The sequence below is a fragment of the Mus pahari genome, chromosome 1 (assembly GCF_900095145.1).
Source record: "Mus pahari chromosome 1, PAHARI_EIJ_v1.1, whole genome shotgun sequence".
NCBI lineage: Eukaryota > Metazoa > Chordata > Mammalia > Rodentia > Muridae > Mus > Mus pahari.
The window spans coordinates 112,791,314-112,807,028 of record NC_034590.1 but is presented as its reverse complement, the minus strand read 5'-3'; the positions used below and the strand labels follow the sequence as shown (position 1 = coordinate 112,807,028).

The 15,715-nt window shown below is 54.5% G+C and overlaps 1 protein-coding gene across 6 annotated transcripts; it reads left to right on the top strand.

Annotated features, from left to right (window-relative positions):
• Positions 1 to 11,359: 11,359 nt before the first annotated feature.
• Cdkn1c (cyclin dependent kinase inhibitor 1C) lies at positions 11,360 to 14,073 on the top strand. 6 transcript variants are annotated; one of them, XM_021211655.2, is made up of 4 exons: positions 11,360 to 11,557; positions 11,735 to 12,615; positions 13,160 to 13,298; positions 13,392 to 14,073. In XM_021211655.2, the coding sequence occupies exons 2-3, from the start codon at positions 11,742 to 11,744 to the stop codon at positions 13,291 to 13,293; spliced, it is 1,008 nt and encodes a 335-aa protein (XP_021067314.1). In that variant the 5' UTR covers positions 11,360 to 11,557; positions 11,735 to 11,741; the 3' UTR covers positions 13,294 to 13,298; positions 13,392 to 14,073. The 6 variants fall into 6 exon arrangements, with proteins under 6 accessions (XP_021067314.1, XP_021067306.1, XP_021067298.1 ...); XM_021211647.1 differs by having other exon boundaries at positions 11,732 to 12,615; XM_021211639.1 differs by having other exon boundaries at positions 11,694 to 12,615.
• The last annotated feature ends 1,642 nt before the right edge of the window (positions 14,074 to 15,715 follow it).

The window sequence follows — 15,715 nt, the reverse complement described above, 5'->3', positions numbered from 1 at the left end:
CCCAGGGGTTGCCAGGCTCTGCCCACTTGAATATCAAGCTGCTTCTAGAAAATCACTCTCCTGATTGAACTGTTTTCCCAGTACTATGCATCTTTTTAAAAAATTATTATTATTATTATTATTATTATTATTATTATTATTATTATTTTGGTTTTTTGAGACAGGGTTTCTCTGTGTAGCCCTGGCTGCCTTGGAACTCACTCTGTAGACAAGGCTGGCCTCGAACTCAGAAATCTGCCTGCCTCTGCCTCCCAAGTGCTGGGATTAAAGGCATGCGCCACCACTGCCTGGCTAATTTTTATTATTTTATGTATGTGAGTACACTGTTGCTTTTCTCAGACACACACCAGAAGAGGGCATCGGGTCCCATTACAGATGGTTGTGAGTCACCATGTGGTTGCTGGGATTTGAACTCAGGACCTTCAGAAGAGCAGTCAGTGCTCTTAACCGCTGAGCCATCTCTCCAATCCTAACATTGTGCATCTTTTATTAGCTTGTTTAAAGTGTCTGTGTTGAGGGAGACAGATAACATCTCAGATGTGACAAACGTGTGCATTAGTTACTTCTCTATTGCTGTGATAAAACACCGTGAGCAAGACAACTTAGGGAAAAAAGAGGCCATTTGGGTTTATGTTTCCAGGGGGTAACTGTCGGAGGCAGAGCTGAGGTGTGGGAGCTGGGGCAGAGCTGAGGTGTGGGAGCTGGGGCTGGAAGCTGAGAGTGCATAGCCTGAACTGTGAGTAGGAAGCAGAGAGCGAGAGCGTGAAATGATGTGAGGACTCTCCAGCTCTCCCCCCTGTGACACACTTCTCCAGGAAGGCCACATCTCCTAAGCTTTCCTGAAACAGTGTTGCCAACTGGGAACCAACTACTCGAATGCCCAAGCCTATAGGCGGACATCTCGTTTAAACCACCACTCTTTGATCTCCATAGGCTTTGTGGCCGTATCAGAATGCAAAATTCATCTAGTCCAGCTTCAAAGGCCCCCACAGTCTCTCAGTCTCAACAATGTTCAGGAGTCCAGTGTCTTCTGAGACTCAAGGCAATGTCTTAACTGTAATGCCTTGCAAAATGAAGAAAAACAAATGACATACTTCCAACATACAATGATACAGAATATATATCACCATTCCAAAGGGCTGTGTGAGGACACAGCGAGGAAATCGTGTGAGTGTTGGACCAAGTAAGATCGAAACCTACTCTAAAACCTATGACTCCAGTGTGTCATGTCAGAGGATATAGAGGTGTCCACATCTCTAGACTTTGCTGCCTGCAATCTACTTTTCTCTCTTGGTTCCACTTCCTGCATGCAGCTCTCCCTGACAGATATACTACAGCTCTGGCCTTTCGAGGGCTCTTGGCTTCTCAGTGCTGCCAGGCAGAGCCTCTCCTGTCATACATTGCCTAGGGTTGGTGGTTCTCTGAAACTGTGGAGAAAGATCCCATGACTCCTCCTCTTCTGTGACTTTAAAGCCAGCGTCACATGGCCTCGAAGCACCTCGAAGCTTGGCTGCCAGCCTGAGGTAGGTCCCTGCTCCTGTGCAAAATGTTGGCAGCAACTTTGATTACACTTGTTTTCCAGGTATAGAAAATGCCTTATGCTTCCCCTTTTCAGATCGGAAGCTTAGCTTTTTGTATATGGGGCCTCTCCTGACAGTGTTCATCCCTTTTAGATCCTCAGCCCTTCTTCCAGCACCCACCTCGCCTGTAGTGTCAATCTGGCCAGTGTCCTTCCCTCTCCTAACCACCTTTCGCATTTCTTTCTGCCCGCTTGTTATTTTTCATTGTAGATCTTCATGGGAGTAATTACTAATAAACACCCAATAGCGTCAATATTAGGTCATCTTGAGGTCTCCTCTGTCAATAAAATTAGCCTATTATTTTTGAACCTAGCCTCAGGCAGGCTCTGAAGACAAGGACAGAAAGCAAATTCATTCTTGTAGTCAAAATAGCACACCTCTAGCTCAGTTGCTAGTATCGTTCCCTTCTGAAATCAGTCAGGCCGCCACAGTCCCCATTTCTCATGGAAGTAATGTTTTCCAGGATGCTGAGATACACAGTTCATTTGAGAAGTCTGGAATCACCTCTGTGTCTTTGGGAATAGCTGGGTTTTTTTTTTGGGGGGGGCGTGGGCACAGAGAAGGGGGCAGGAATCGAGGTAGTTTTAACAGCTCAGGATGTTGAGGTCTCAGCCTGCCCCAGGTTCCTTCTCTGCCAAAGAGGGTGAAGTTTCAGACCTTGGCCAGCAGGTGGCGCCCAGGTCTACAGCTCTCTGTCTCCTGCTCTCAGAAAGCTGCAGCTTCTCAGGCTGCATCGATTGGCACTGGCGCCAGGAAACAGCCTGGGGACTGACTTGAGGAATCAAAGCATGGGATCCAGACTCGGCGTATGGGCTCCCATCATCCACTAGTCCCCACTGTAGGCCTAATCCCAGGGAGTTTATATGGTCCAGCTAACACTGATAATGGAGACTGACTATGGCTTCCCCAGAAGTTCTATAAAAGTGTCTACTGAGCATTAGAGTGATAGTGCTGTCTGCCGAGCCTGGTCCCATTTTTCCAAGCCAGACCAGATGACCAGACATCAGGGTAGGAGCTGGCAAAGCTCATAATTGGCTTGGTGACACTTGGCTTTACTGGGATGGAGGGCCCTCCTGTGTCTTATCTCTGGAAGCCACACAGACCACTGTGGTATCTCAGCTGGGCTCCTAATCAGACCAGAGAGCAGTGTCAGGGAGCTCTGGTACTCGGTGCTGTATCCCCCTTCTGGATGCTGACCGCTGCATCTGGATTCTCACCCTCTCTGTCCCAAGTGTTCCCAACTTTGGTCTCCATGTGGCAAGAATTGCGTTTAATCTTTGGGAGAGTCAAGGAGGCAGAGATCTGCTCCTGCACCCCAGTGAAGAGGAACAGGGTTTATTTTTTGTTTGTATTTTAAAAAGTATTTATTTTATTATTTTAAGTTAGGGGTGCGTGTGTGTATGTTTGTGTGCGCATGCATGTGTGTGCATATATGTATGAGAGTGAATGTTTATATGCGCAGGTGGCTCTAGAGGCCAGGGTCATTGGCTATTGGGTTCTAGGCAGGTATGAGCTGCATGATGTGGTTACTGGGAACCAAACTCAGGACCTCTGGAAGAGCAGTGTGTGCTCTTAACCACTGAGCCATCTCTTTAGCCTTGGTATTATTTTATTTTATTTTATCTTATTTTATTTTTTTGAGTCAGGGACTCACTCTGTAGCCTAGTCAAGGCAATCCTCCTGTCTCTGCCTCCTGAGTGCTGAGATTACTGGTATGAAGAGCAGTTTCCAGGGCTTCGTTCCCTTTCCACCCTCTTCCTCTCTCTTTTGAAACTGGGTTCCACTGTGAGGTTCTGGCTGGCCTGGAACTCACTGTGTAGACCAGGCTGGCCTTGAACTCACAGAGACCTGCCTGATGCCTCTGAAGTGCAGATCCCTTCAGTCTTACCAGTGTGGCACAGAGTAGCACCTTGAAATTCCTTCTGTCTCCAGTCTTGCTGGGGCTCCTTCTCTCCCTGCCCACCTGCTCGGACCTCCCCCCCCAGGGCTCCCCTTCTAGGCATGCTTACTCCAAAACAGGTGCTCCTCCGTGCCCTGATTTAGCACGCAGGGAAGAACATTGGCTTGAGACAATCGGGCACAAGCCCAGACCCTCCTCGTCCTCTTCAGTGCCCTGGGTACTAAGGCTGAAATCCAGGAGCCGCTAAGGCTCAGCCTTGGCCTGCTGGGAACTGGGCGTGTTGTTGTCTCCGATTTTAGTACTCTGGAAGCTAAGATAGAGTTGTAAGTTGGAGACCGGCCTCAGCTTTATAGAAGCTCCTGTCTAAACAAAATCCCACTCAAAATAAAAGTCTGGGGTAACACAGGAGGTAGCAGAGGAAGTTGGGGCTCGGCACAGGTACTGCTATGATCAAGTTTAGATAAAGCTCTGTCCTCACCAGCCTCAGTTTTCCCATCTAGGATGTGGGGGTGAATCTCCTCGATTCTCTCAAAGATTAAACACAATTATTGCCACATAGAGACCATAGGTTGGGAACACTTGGGACAGAGAGGGTGAAATTCTAGAGGCCATGGATCAGCGTCCAGTCGGGGATACAGTGCCGAGTGTCTGCATGTGTGTGCAGAGACCGAAGGAATTGCACTGAGGACTTGTTGGGGGAGGGGCTGTGTTGTCAGAGCTGGTAATTAGGCTGCGGATTAGGGGACCCCACGTGACTATTGGTGCAAGTGCTTTTGTTGTGGTCTGAGTCTCCCTTAGCGCCACCCCAACCCCCACCCCTGGGATCAAAGGAAATGTACAGTTTTCTTTGCAGCACAGTGGGAGGGGGTCACCTGGAAGGGTCTGCGCCTTCCTCTCCACGTTGTTAGGGGCGACCAAGGGAAAGAGGTAGTGAGGCACCCTGGAGGGGAGGCTTGTTTGACAGTTCACATGCCTCTTTCTCAGTCCTCAAGCCCTTACAGGAGCCTCACAAATGAAAAAGCAGAGGCACAGAGAGGGCCATATGCTTGCCCAAGTACAGCCAGTAAATGAATGCAGCTCTACCGGAGCCCTCACCTGCGCTTGCCTCCCCCCCCCCAATCAAGCATGGCAGGGTATTTCTGACAGCCTTCAGGGATGAAGCCTCAGGCCTTCGCTGCCTGGCTCCAGTGGCCTCTTCAGAACCTATCCTCCCATTCTCTCATTCTCTTCCCAGCTGAGAAGGCTGGGATGCCCACAGACAGACCTGGGGTTCTGCCCACAGCCTTTTCCTATGAAGAGCCATTGATTGTGGGGCCCATGTGTCCTGAGGGCTATAATCCTTCTCTGCTGTGCCTAGAATGTTAAGGCATGCCTATATCCACACGCATGGTCACCTAGGCCCAAGAGGGGAATGCCAGGGGGACAGGGGGACAGGCCTAGCCAGCTCTAAGGCCTGGAGGTTTTGTGCAGCAAATTCAGGGGAGGGAAATAAGTCAGAAGCACTGGAGGCAGGCTGGGCTGGGGTGTGTGTGTGTGTGTGTGTGTGTGTGTGTGTGTGTGTGTGTAGTGAGAGAGTAGGTGGGGCTAGAAAGGAGGGTCTAGGATAGGAAGGAAGGGTGGGGATGGGGAAGGCATGGAATGGTGGACAGACCCGTTTTCTTTGCTCGCTCTCTCTCTCTCTCTCTCTCTCTCTCCCTTTTGAGACAAGGACTCACTATGTAGCCCTAAACTCACTATATAGACCAGGCTGGGTTTGAACACACAGACATGTGTCTATCTGCTTCCCAAGTGCTGAATTTAATGGCTGGTGCCACCACACAGGTCACCTTCAGTCTTTAGAGCAGGCTCTTTGCCCCTGCATCTGGCCTTCCTTTCCTTTGCCCTACTACTTACCAGCCTCTGAGGGGAGGACAGACTCACCAGCTAATGGCGAGTTTGGCTAAGGTGTGAGTCACAGCTCTGGCTCCCCAAGTACCAAGGCTTTTAACAATTCTAACTGGCTACATTGGGAAAAAGCATAATCTTGAGGGCATGCAGCCTCAGAGCGGCAATATCCCTGTCAAGTGGCCTTCAGGTGTGAGCCACAGCTGTGTGGGTGGGCAGCACCAGCTTTCTACAAGCCGGGTTGGGGTCTGGTGGGTGATGCACTCCTGCTGTAATGTGGTCTCTGACCACCAGGAGGCAGAATGACTCCAGCCTTGGTCTTGAGACAGCCTGCGGCCTCTCTGCTGTAGTTTGTGGCATCCACTCTTGCCTTGAGCAGCCCAGATAGGGAAGAACCCCTTACCCCACCCAGCACGGGGTCCTGGGGAGACACTGTGAAGATGGAGCTGTTCCAGGCGCTGTTGTTTCAATTTCCAGACTGGTAACTGCTCTCTTTAAAACACACGCAGGGAGGACTGGCTTGAAGCAGGTAGTTAGAAGCTGTGTGAAGGAAGAAAGAGAGGAAGCTCCCCCTGCCCTGACCATTCAGGACCCAGGTGAGCATATTCTTTTTTTTTTTTTTTTTTTTTTTAAGATTTATCTATTATTATATCTAAGTACACTGTAGCTGTCTTCAGACACACCAGAAGAGGGCATCAGATCTCATTACAGATGGTTGTGAGCCACCATGTGGTTGNTGTAGCTGTCTTCAGACACACCAGAAGAGGGCATCAGATCTCATTACAGATGGTTGTGAGCCACCATGTGGTTGCTGGGATTTGAACTCAGGACCTACAGAAGAGCAGTCGGTGCTCTTAACCACTGAGCCATCTCTCCAGCCTCCCCCTCCCCCCCTTTTAAGATGAACATATTCTTTCAAACTCCATTTATGGCGGGATCCTGAGCAGTCACTCCACCTCTCTGGCCTTGGTTCCTTCGCAGGGATGTTTCAGGATTAAGTGAGGTCACACGACATAGGGGTTCAACTGCCAGCTAGAAGTCTCGTGATCTAGGGGCACAACTCAGTTGTTACAGTACTTGCCTAGCTTACACGTCGTCCCCAGCATTATGTAAACCAGGCACGTGATGCATATCTGAATCCCAGCAAATAGGAGACAGGCAGAGGGATCAGAACTAAGAGGCCATCCTTGGCTACATATTGAGTTTGAAGCCAGCCTGGTCTGTCCACTAGAAGACTGTCTCAAAATAAAGTTTTGGCAACTCCCTTCACTCCTGAGTCTGACTGTCTGTCTGTCTGTCTGCCTGCCTGTCTGTCTGTCTCTCTCAGTGTGTGTGTGTGTGTGTGTGTGTGTGTGTAGGGTGAGGGCCCTCCTTTCTGTGGGCTCTTACTATCCTCTAATCTCTTCAGCAGGTCCTGGGCTCCCCTGACACTGTAGCTATTGGAAGCTAGGCCAAAGGTAGGTGGCTTGGAGAGACCTAGAGATCCTGGGTGCACCTCGTGGGCAGGAGGTTCTGATTGTGAGTTCTGCTAGCGCCAACAAGAAAGGGGAACGGGGGAAGGGAATCCAGGAGTACAAGATCTACGTTTTTATTTCCTTGGCGAAGTGGGCTGCTGGACCCGGAGAGCAGACGTTGAACATGGTCTGTGGAAAGAGGGAAGGCTGGGGGCTTGGGGCTGGCCCAGTGTTTGACTTCGGTTCGCACCAGCCCTTTAAACACCCTCATGCCCGAGACGGCCATCAGGATCCTGGGGTGCCCAATGGTCTTGGACTTCTAGAACACTGGGTCCTGGGCTCAGTCAAGTCATACAACTGGGCGCGGGCTCCCCGCCTCCAAACCGCGGCGGCGGCGGCGGCGAGGCGGCCGCCGCACGTGTCTGGGGGCGGCTCCTGCCTGCGGCTGTTCCTTGTTCGTAGTCTCCTTCTGCAGGGCCTGCCCTGCCCCTCCCACCCATTCCTGGGGAGTGAGGACCCCCAGCCCGGACCCCGAGTACAAGGCAGGCCCTGTAATCGGAGCCTGGGCCGCATGTGGCCGCGTCACCGGAGAGAGACCGGCACCTGCGGAGGACGTGTCTGGCAGCGGCCCCAAGAACAGCCCGTCCTGGGGGCGGGGCGAGCCGAGCGCGGGAACTGGTGCGGGAGGGCGTTCGCCCTGCGCCCGCCTGGGGCCCCGCCAAGTGCGCGCAGGGAGCTGCTTACTGTTGGGGGCGGCGGGGTTCCTCTGTAACCGCACACACCCCTCGGAGCCTCCAGCCCAACCAACAGGGCAGGAGTTGGAGACTTGGGGGGCGGGGGGGGGGAGAAGCATTCCAGGGGCTCCCGCCATCGCAAACAGAGTCAAACTCCATCCAGGGCTTGGTCCAAGTGTTCCTTAAGAGACCAGTGACTCTGACTGCTGAGTGATCTCAGGCAGGGTGCTGAATCTCTCTGAGCCTTTGTCTTTGCCCTGCTCTCTGCAGGGTGTTGGATTAAAGCAGGATCAAATCAGATGCTGGTCAGAGCCCGCAGTAGGCACAAGATGGAGACATTTTTGGATTTCTTGAAGGTGCATCATTATCAGGAAGGCAGCTGGACCCCTGTCGCCCACATGAAGAGACCTCAGAAGGGCTGTGGGAGGACTGTTCTCTGTTCATGACCCTCCAGGAGTCTCCAGGGGCAAGAAAGTGTGTCACCCAGCCCTTCGGCCTTCTCCCTCTAGTCCTGACCCTGGGCCTGCATTCTCCACCTTCCTTGATGGATGGGTGACATGTGGCTCAGGGTTTCATGGAAAATTCTTCAAGGCCTTAATTTATCTGATATGACAGCTCAGGGTCTTAGACTCTGAGAAGGCAGCTTTAAGAGCCAGAGGGGAGACAAGTCTCAACTCTGCACTTGGTTACTCCGGGAAGGCCCCAGAACCTGGGTCAGGGGTGGGGATGACCAGGAGAGCCATCCACGCAGGCAGGAAAGGGAGGCATGAGGCAGCCAAGAAACTGGTGTTGTCCAAGTCGGCCACCAGGGGGCAGCATGAAGCCAAGGACAGGCCTCCTGGACTCGGACTCTGCTCTGGCTAGGGGCTGGAAGACCTTGAGCACCCGGCTTCCTGGGGTGCCCGGAGTCCCCGTAGCTGACCAGCTATGCGGGTTGTTGTAAGTGCGATCCTGGGACGTTCCGGGAAACTGAGCTGGCTTAGCTGCTCCAGACTCCTCTAAGAATGAAAAGGCAGGAGGGCTGGGGCCAAGAGGCTTCCTGTGTTACAACTCACTCATCAAATCTCGGAGTTGGTTCTAGGGGCTGGAGGGTGTAGGTTAAGCTGGCCTTAATCACCTAGGAGCCACAGCAAGGTTTTAATATAGCCAGCCCATTTCCTCCTCGGAACAGACTGCAGAAGTGTCCGCCTGCCTGCCGTTGTGTTCTAGCTTCAGTCAGGAGCCGCACCGTGGAATTGGCTGCTAACTTTTAGCGATTTAGGACACAAAATTTATTTATCTATCCATTCATTCATTCGTTTATTTTCGGTCCTGGGGATGGAACCCAGAGCCAGCGTTCATACTTCTCAAGTGCCTTACCACTGAGTCACCCCCAGCTTTCAAATTGTATCTCGTAGTCCAATCACTGGCAGCGTGGCTGTGCCCAAGTCTTGCCACAGCCCCTCTGTTCCTCATTTGGCCAGCCAGGTGGGCACACAGAAAAACAGTAACGTAGTTGGGTGCACACAGAAATATCGCCAACAATTGGTGGCAGAAATGGTCTTTCTGGGAGCTCTGGGAGAGGCAAGAGGTGAAGTACCCATTTTGCCCAAGGGTATGGGTGAAGATTTCGGGAGAGACTCATTCTGTTAACCAGGTCCAAGGTCGAGGTCCCACCGCTTATACCCCTTCACACTACACAAGAAAGAAGTCAGGAAACTTGTGTCTGATGAGCCAGGGCACCAGACCAGTTCTCCATCCCCCAACTCTCCGTAGCAACACAGTTAAAAAAAATGTTCTTGTTTCCTTTGGATGTATTTTTAATGTCAAAAATAGAAGATGATTCTTGTAGCCAGACAAATGTTTACTTCCCTACAGGTCCTTTGGGTTGGAGGGCTAGATGGGGACCTTAACCCTGCTCCTGGAAGCAGTGTGCTGACCAGGTCTGTTGATACTAGCTAGCCTTGATGGAATTTCACCATTACAGACGTGTGGGGGGCTCACTTTCACCAGTGTGGACAAATAAGCAGATGAAATAGGAATATGAAAGGAGAAAGCAAGTGATGCAAGCATCCTGGGGTAGGGATGCCCAGTGAGGCAGCCTGGAGCACTGATGATCTGGCTGTCTATACTGCTTCTCCCAACGAATAGGGCCCAGGAGCTCCACACCATAGGGGGGCATGTTCAGTCAGTCCTCTCAGCAGCTTTGGCCTGGGTTGTGGGCCGGGTGGACCTTCTCTAGCCTCTACAGCTGCAGTCTGGACATTCGGGCTGTTGGGGAGACCCCGGAGGCCAGGTGGTCACGAACAAGTGTGAAGTGTGGTCCTGTGCCCAGGGTCTCTGGAGAGGCCCATGTGGCTTTGACACAGGGACAGAACAAAGCCCCGCCTCCTTCCGGCCCCGGGCTAGTGGATTTTAGCCTTTAGCGAGGGGTTCGTGGGGCCCCTTGAAAGCCCTCATTAGTTTTATTTTACTCAAGAAAATTACTGTGACATACCAATGCCCTGAGAGATTTGTAATATGGTGTACCGAGAAAAAGAAATCCTTACAGGTCACAGGCACTGGTCCCTCCACCAGAGCAGCTTCCAAAACCTGTCTCTCACCTGTTCCAGGACAGTCTGGTCCCTGGCTTCAGGGTTTGACTTGACTCCCTGGGTCCAACTTACCTAACCCTGTAAATAGGATTCTGTCTCAAAATTCTCACAGGCATCTCTGCTGGGAGCTGAGAGCTTGGGGCTCTGCAGGGCCTTTCAAGTATGTCCGGAAGTCCTGGTTCCCCAGGGCGGGGGGGAGGGGGCCAGCTCCTGGCACATGCCTGAGTCACCTTCTCGACTCCCTGCCCTAAATAATGAACTTCTTTTGGCGGCGGCGGCAGCGGCGGGGGCGGGGGCGGGGGCGGGGGCTGGGGGGCTCTGTCAGGCCAGGTCGGGTGTGTTTGTGTGAGTATCCAGGGCCCCACCAAGAGGCACTGCTGTGGAGGAGGGGTAGGTCATTCTCTGTCTAGCATAACTACTTCCAGCCAACTAAGGTAGGCAGAACTGGGGGTCGAATATAGCCTGACCCAAACCTAAGGTCCTGGGCATCTATCAGTGTCGTGATGTAGGTACAGGCCAGGATGGGTCCAGCTGTGTCTCATCTCCCGGGTAGGTGGGCCTATTATAGACCAGGCTACAGATCTTTAAGATCTCCACAGTATTGTTCTTCGGGAAAAGAATGGATGTGACCCCTGTCTCTAACTCCGTGATAGAGGTTCTTAGGGCCAGCAGGTGTGCAGATGCCTCGAAGGCAGATACTTAGGCCTGGGTGTAGAGGGTGGATCCAGTCACAGTACTGCCAGGACCAGGACCCAGCTGGTAGTGGTAGGTTAAAGCCCTAATCAGTTGACGCAGTCCTAGGGCTAGCGCGGGCTGAGGGGACCGAGGGACCTGCACCGACGTCGGCATCGCCGAGGGGCTGTGCCCAGCTCCATGGTCCGAGGGGGCGCGCACGTCGCGGCTGCGCGAGCCCCCGCCTGCAGACAAAGGAGCCCGCGGGGGGCGGGGGGGGATGGGGCGAGGGGGAGGGGCGTCGCGGTGTCACGTTACCGCCCGCAGAGCTCTTTAACTCGAGCCCCGCCCCTTGTCCCGCGCAGCCCGCTCGCCGCGCGCGGCCGCCAATCAGCGCCGGCCCGTCGCCCGCCCCGCCCGGCCCCGGGGGTGTGTGCGCACAGCCAATGAGCGCGGCGCGGGGGCAGGGCCTCTGTGGGCGGGGCGGGGTCCACCCTCCAATCGCCGCGGTGTTGTTGAAACTGAAAATACTACATTATGCTAATCGTGAGGAGGCCCGCGCGCGCGGGGGTGGGGCCAGCGCGTATAAAGGGGCGCAGCGGGCTGGGCGTTCCACAGGCCGAGTGCGCTGTGCTCGAGGGGTGCCGGCTAGGCCCGATTGAGAGCAAGCGAACAGGCAGGCAAGCTCCGAGGGGGCGCGGCCCAAGCTGGACAGGACAAGCGATCGAGACGCAGGAGCCGTCCATCACCAATCAGCCAGGTAGCCGCCGCGTCCCTAGGCAGAGGCGGACGCGGGCTGTGCAAGGGGTCTCACCCACGCCCAGCCTCCGCCCTCCTCCTCTCCCCTCTTCCTTCTCCTCCCGTTCCCTTCTTTCTCGCTGCCCGCGTTTGCACAGCCTTCGACCATGGGCATGTCCGACGTGTACCTCCGCAGCAGAACAGCGATGGAACGCTTGGCCTCCAGCGACACCTTCCCAGTGATAGCGCGTAGCAGCGCCTGCCGCAGCCTCTTCGGGCCTGTAGACCACGAGGAGCTGGGCCGCGAGCTGCGGATGCGCCTGGCGGAGCTGAACGCAGAGGACCAGAACCGCTGGGACTTCAACTTCCAGCAGGATGTGCCTCTTCGAGGCCCTGGTCGTCTGCAGTGGATGGAGGTGGACAGCGAGTCTGTGCCCGCCTTCTACCGCGAGACGGTGCAGGTGGGGCGCTGTCGCCTGCAGCTGGGGCCTCGGCCACCCCCGGTGGCCGTGGCTATCATCCCGCGTTCTGGGCCGCCGGCTGGCGAGGCCCCCGACGGCCTAGAGGAGGCGCCTGAGCAGCCGCCCAGCGCCCCAGCCTCGGCCGTGGTCGCGGAGCCCACCCCACCCGCGACCCCGGCCCCGGCTTCAGATCTAACTTCAGACCTGATTCCGGAGGTGACCCCGGTCGCGACCTCGGACCCGACTCCGGACCCGATCCTGGACGCGAACCCGGACGTGGCGACTCAGGATGGCGAGGAACAGGTCCCTGAGCAGGTCTCTGAACAGGGCGAGGAATCGGGTGCTGAGCCGGGTGATGAGCTGGGAACTGAGCCGGTCTCTGAGCAGGGCGAGGAGCAGGGTGCAGAGCCGGTCGAGGAGAAGGACGAGGAGCCGGAGGAGGAGCAGGGCGTGGAGCCGGTCGAGGAGCAGGGTGCGGAGCCGGTCGAGGAGCAGAACGGGGAGCCGGTCGAGGAGCAGGACGAGAATCAAGAGCAGCGCGGCCAGGAGCTGAAGGACCAGCCTCTCTCGGGGATTCCAGGACGTCCTGCAGCCGGGACTGCTGCGGCCAATGCGAACGGTGCGATCAAGAAGCTGTCGGGGCCTCTCATCTCCGGTGAGCCCCGCACGGCCCCGCCCCGGCCCGGCCTCGCTTTGTCCGGCCGGCCGGGCTCTCCCTCGCCCTCGGGGGCCTCGCCCGGTCCCCGCCTCCTCCCGTGGCATTAAAGGGCCCGCGGCGCTTAGGGCGCGGTTGCGCCCGCACCCCTTTCCTACTGGTAGGGGTGCAGCTAAGGCTCCCGAGCGTGCAGTGGGAGGGCGAGCCTGGCCGCGACCCACTCGGATCGCGGTCTTTGGCTCGGGCCGCGGGAGCCTCTTAGGGAGCCGTGTGTGCGGCATGGAGGGGGTTAAGTGCGGCGGCAGCCCCGGGGGGCTTGGCCGCGGGACAAGGGGAAATGCTTACACAGCACATTGCGCGGCGACGTAAACAAAGCTGACCCGCCGCGGACCTCGGCGCGGGCGGGGATGGCGCCCCCACCCCGGCCCCGCGCCCTGCGCACTCCGCGGGTCCCCTCCCGAGTCTCTGGGCCAGCCCCGCCCTGACCGACGCGCGTTGTCGCCCGCAGACTTCTTCGCCAAGCGCAAGAGAACTGCGCAGGAGAACAAGGCGTCGAACGAAGTCCTTCCAGGGTGTCCCTCTCCAAACGTGGCTCCTGGGGTGGGCGCAGTGGAGCAGACCCCGCGCAAACGTCTGCGATGAGTTAGGTGAGTCTGGCGTCCTCCCCCCCTGGGGTTGCGGAGGGGCCGCCCCCGGGGGGTTCCCGCTATGCCTACTCACCTGAGTCCCTCTTCCCACAGTTTAGAGGCTAACGGCCAGAGAGAACTTGCTGGGCATCTGGGCAGCGGACGATGGAAGAACTCTGGGCTTCGGCTGGGACCTTTCGTTCATGTAGCAGGAACCGGAGATGGCTGCGCAGAGCAGCCCACGGTTTTGTGGAAATCTGAAAACTGTGCAATGTATTGAGAACACTCTGTACCATGTGCAAGGAGTACGCTGGTCCCAAGGTGTAAAGCTTTAAATCATTTATGTAAAATGTTTAATCTCTACTCGCTCTCAGTGCAAAACAAAAAGAGAAACTAGAAAATGTAGAACGAAGGGAAAAGACGAGAAAAAGGAAAAAGCATGTATATTTGTACAAAAAGTTAAAAAAATTATGCTAATTTAATGTTTGTATTTATCCATGCGTGGATCCCTCTGCCACGCAACTGCTGGGTTATTGATTATTACCAAAGGCACTAGAAATCACCAGCTTCAGATTACCCACAAATGTAAATCTACTTTTATATTAGACTCTAGGGGAATGGTTGTTGAGTAAAAGCCCCCACACATTCATCTTCAGTTAGCTTACAGTGTCCCCCACTTTATTAGATTGCTCTTAAACTTGGTGACCAGACTGTCGAAATGGTTCCTGTACTGCCCATACCAACTGCCCAGGGCTCCTCGTCCGCCAGTTTCTAAATAAAGAGGCCCAACAAAAATTACACTTGTAGTCTTCTTGTTCTTTTACACTTTCGTAGCTCAGAGCCAAGGCAAATGAATATGGTGGGTGTCAAAGGGAGAGTCAGCCAAACATTGCCACCACTTGACAGAGTATTGGCTGCTTATAAGGAAGGGGAACAACTTTCACAGGACCTACTGACCTGCTTCTCAGGAGTTTGAGAAACAAGTGTCTGTCCCTAACAGACCCTCATGTTTTTGTCCAGCCAGACCCTAATGGGCACTTGCAGGGCTTGGAACATTGTAAACTCGCACGTACAAGCGTGTGATGACAGGGCCAGTAGGTTTATACACCAGAGCTTCCCCAAAAGTGGGCAGTGTGATAGTTTAGTAGGGAGTGGGGAGGGGGTGATGAAAGATAAGAGGGAAGAACACAGGGTGGGGTGGACTGGGAATGGGTCCTGATCTAGTTTCTGTGTGAGAACTCAAAGCTGTGGCTCCTACATCCTCATGCCCTGTCTCCTGCCAGTCCATTGGATCCAAAGAGACCCCTTTTAGTTCAAAAAGGGAAGGGTGCTTTATACCTGGCCTATAAAGTGGTGGCTTTCAAGGGAGAAGGTGATATAAACTAGATTGGCCCATGAAGCCCTTGCCAAGTTCTGTGGGCCAAGAGAGAAGAACCCATGGGCATTATCAGACTGTACAAGGCTGGACCAAGATTTTACAGGTGTGTGTGGGTGTATGATTAACTTAGCCTTCCCTGAATACCTTAGAGGCCCAGTGTGGTCAGGCTTTGAGAAATGCCCCCACCCCATTGAGAGGGCATACTTCAAGGAGGGTAGGCTCTGCTGCCTACCCTCTGAGCAGCCCTCAGCTTGCTGGGCCCAGGAATAAGAACCCAGCAAGGAAAGCTACTTACTGTATGTGCCCATGGGGGTGGGGGGAAACTCCCAGCATTCGCCTGTGTGTTAGGGCAGCCCTTTCTTCGATGTCTTGAGGGTGGCCATGGTACTTGAGGTGCTGGACAGCAGAGGTATGGGTTAGGTCCCAACCATTAGGAGCATGCTGGGCCAGAAACCTGGCAGGTAGTCGTGGGATCTCAAGGACTACAATGAGCTATGTGGCACACACACACAGGGCAGAGAGGCCTCTGTGTGCAGGTCGGCCAGGCCTCTGTTCTTTGCCATGATTCTCACAAACACTCAACTAGGGCCCACCCGTAACCCTACATTCTGTGTTTCTTTGGGGGTTCCTCAGAAGCATCCAGGGCTGTTTGAGAACACAGAGGCCATTTCATGGGTGTGGCAGGGTCTGCAGCAGATATTCAAGATACCTGATCGAGGAGGCAACATCACACATGTGAATCTGAGCCCGTGTGGCCCTAGACAGGCATGTTTGACCTTGGGAACAAGTTTCTCTGTTTGAGCTGGGAAATATTTGGTGTCCTATGGCTATCGCCTTAGACATGCAGGATGTTGGGTGGTACTGCCCTGTCCTGTGTCCAAGACAGGGTAGTTGGTAGGCCAGTGGAACTAACGATCCGAGTGGTAATGACACATGATGGTGGGTAGGAGGTCACACTGGGAAAGGTCTAGATGGGGGTGATCCAGGATCCCTCAGCAGAACATCCTGGACCATGAAGGAGGAAAGGGAAGAAGGGTGACTATGCAGGAGCAGGGGAAGA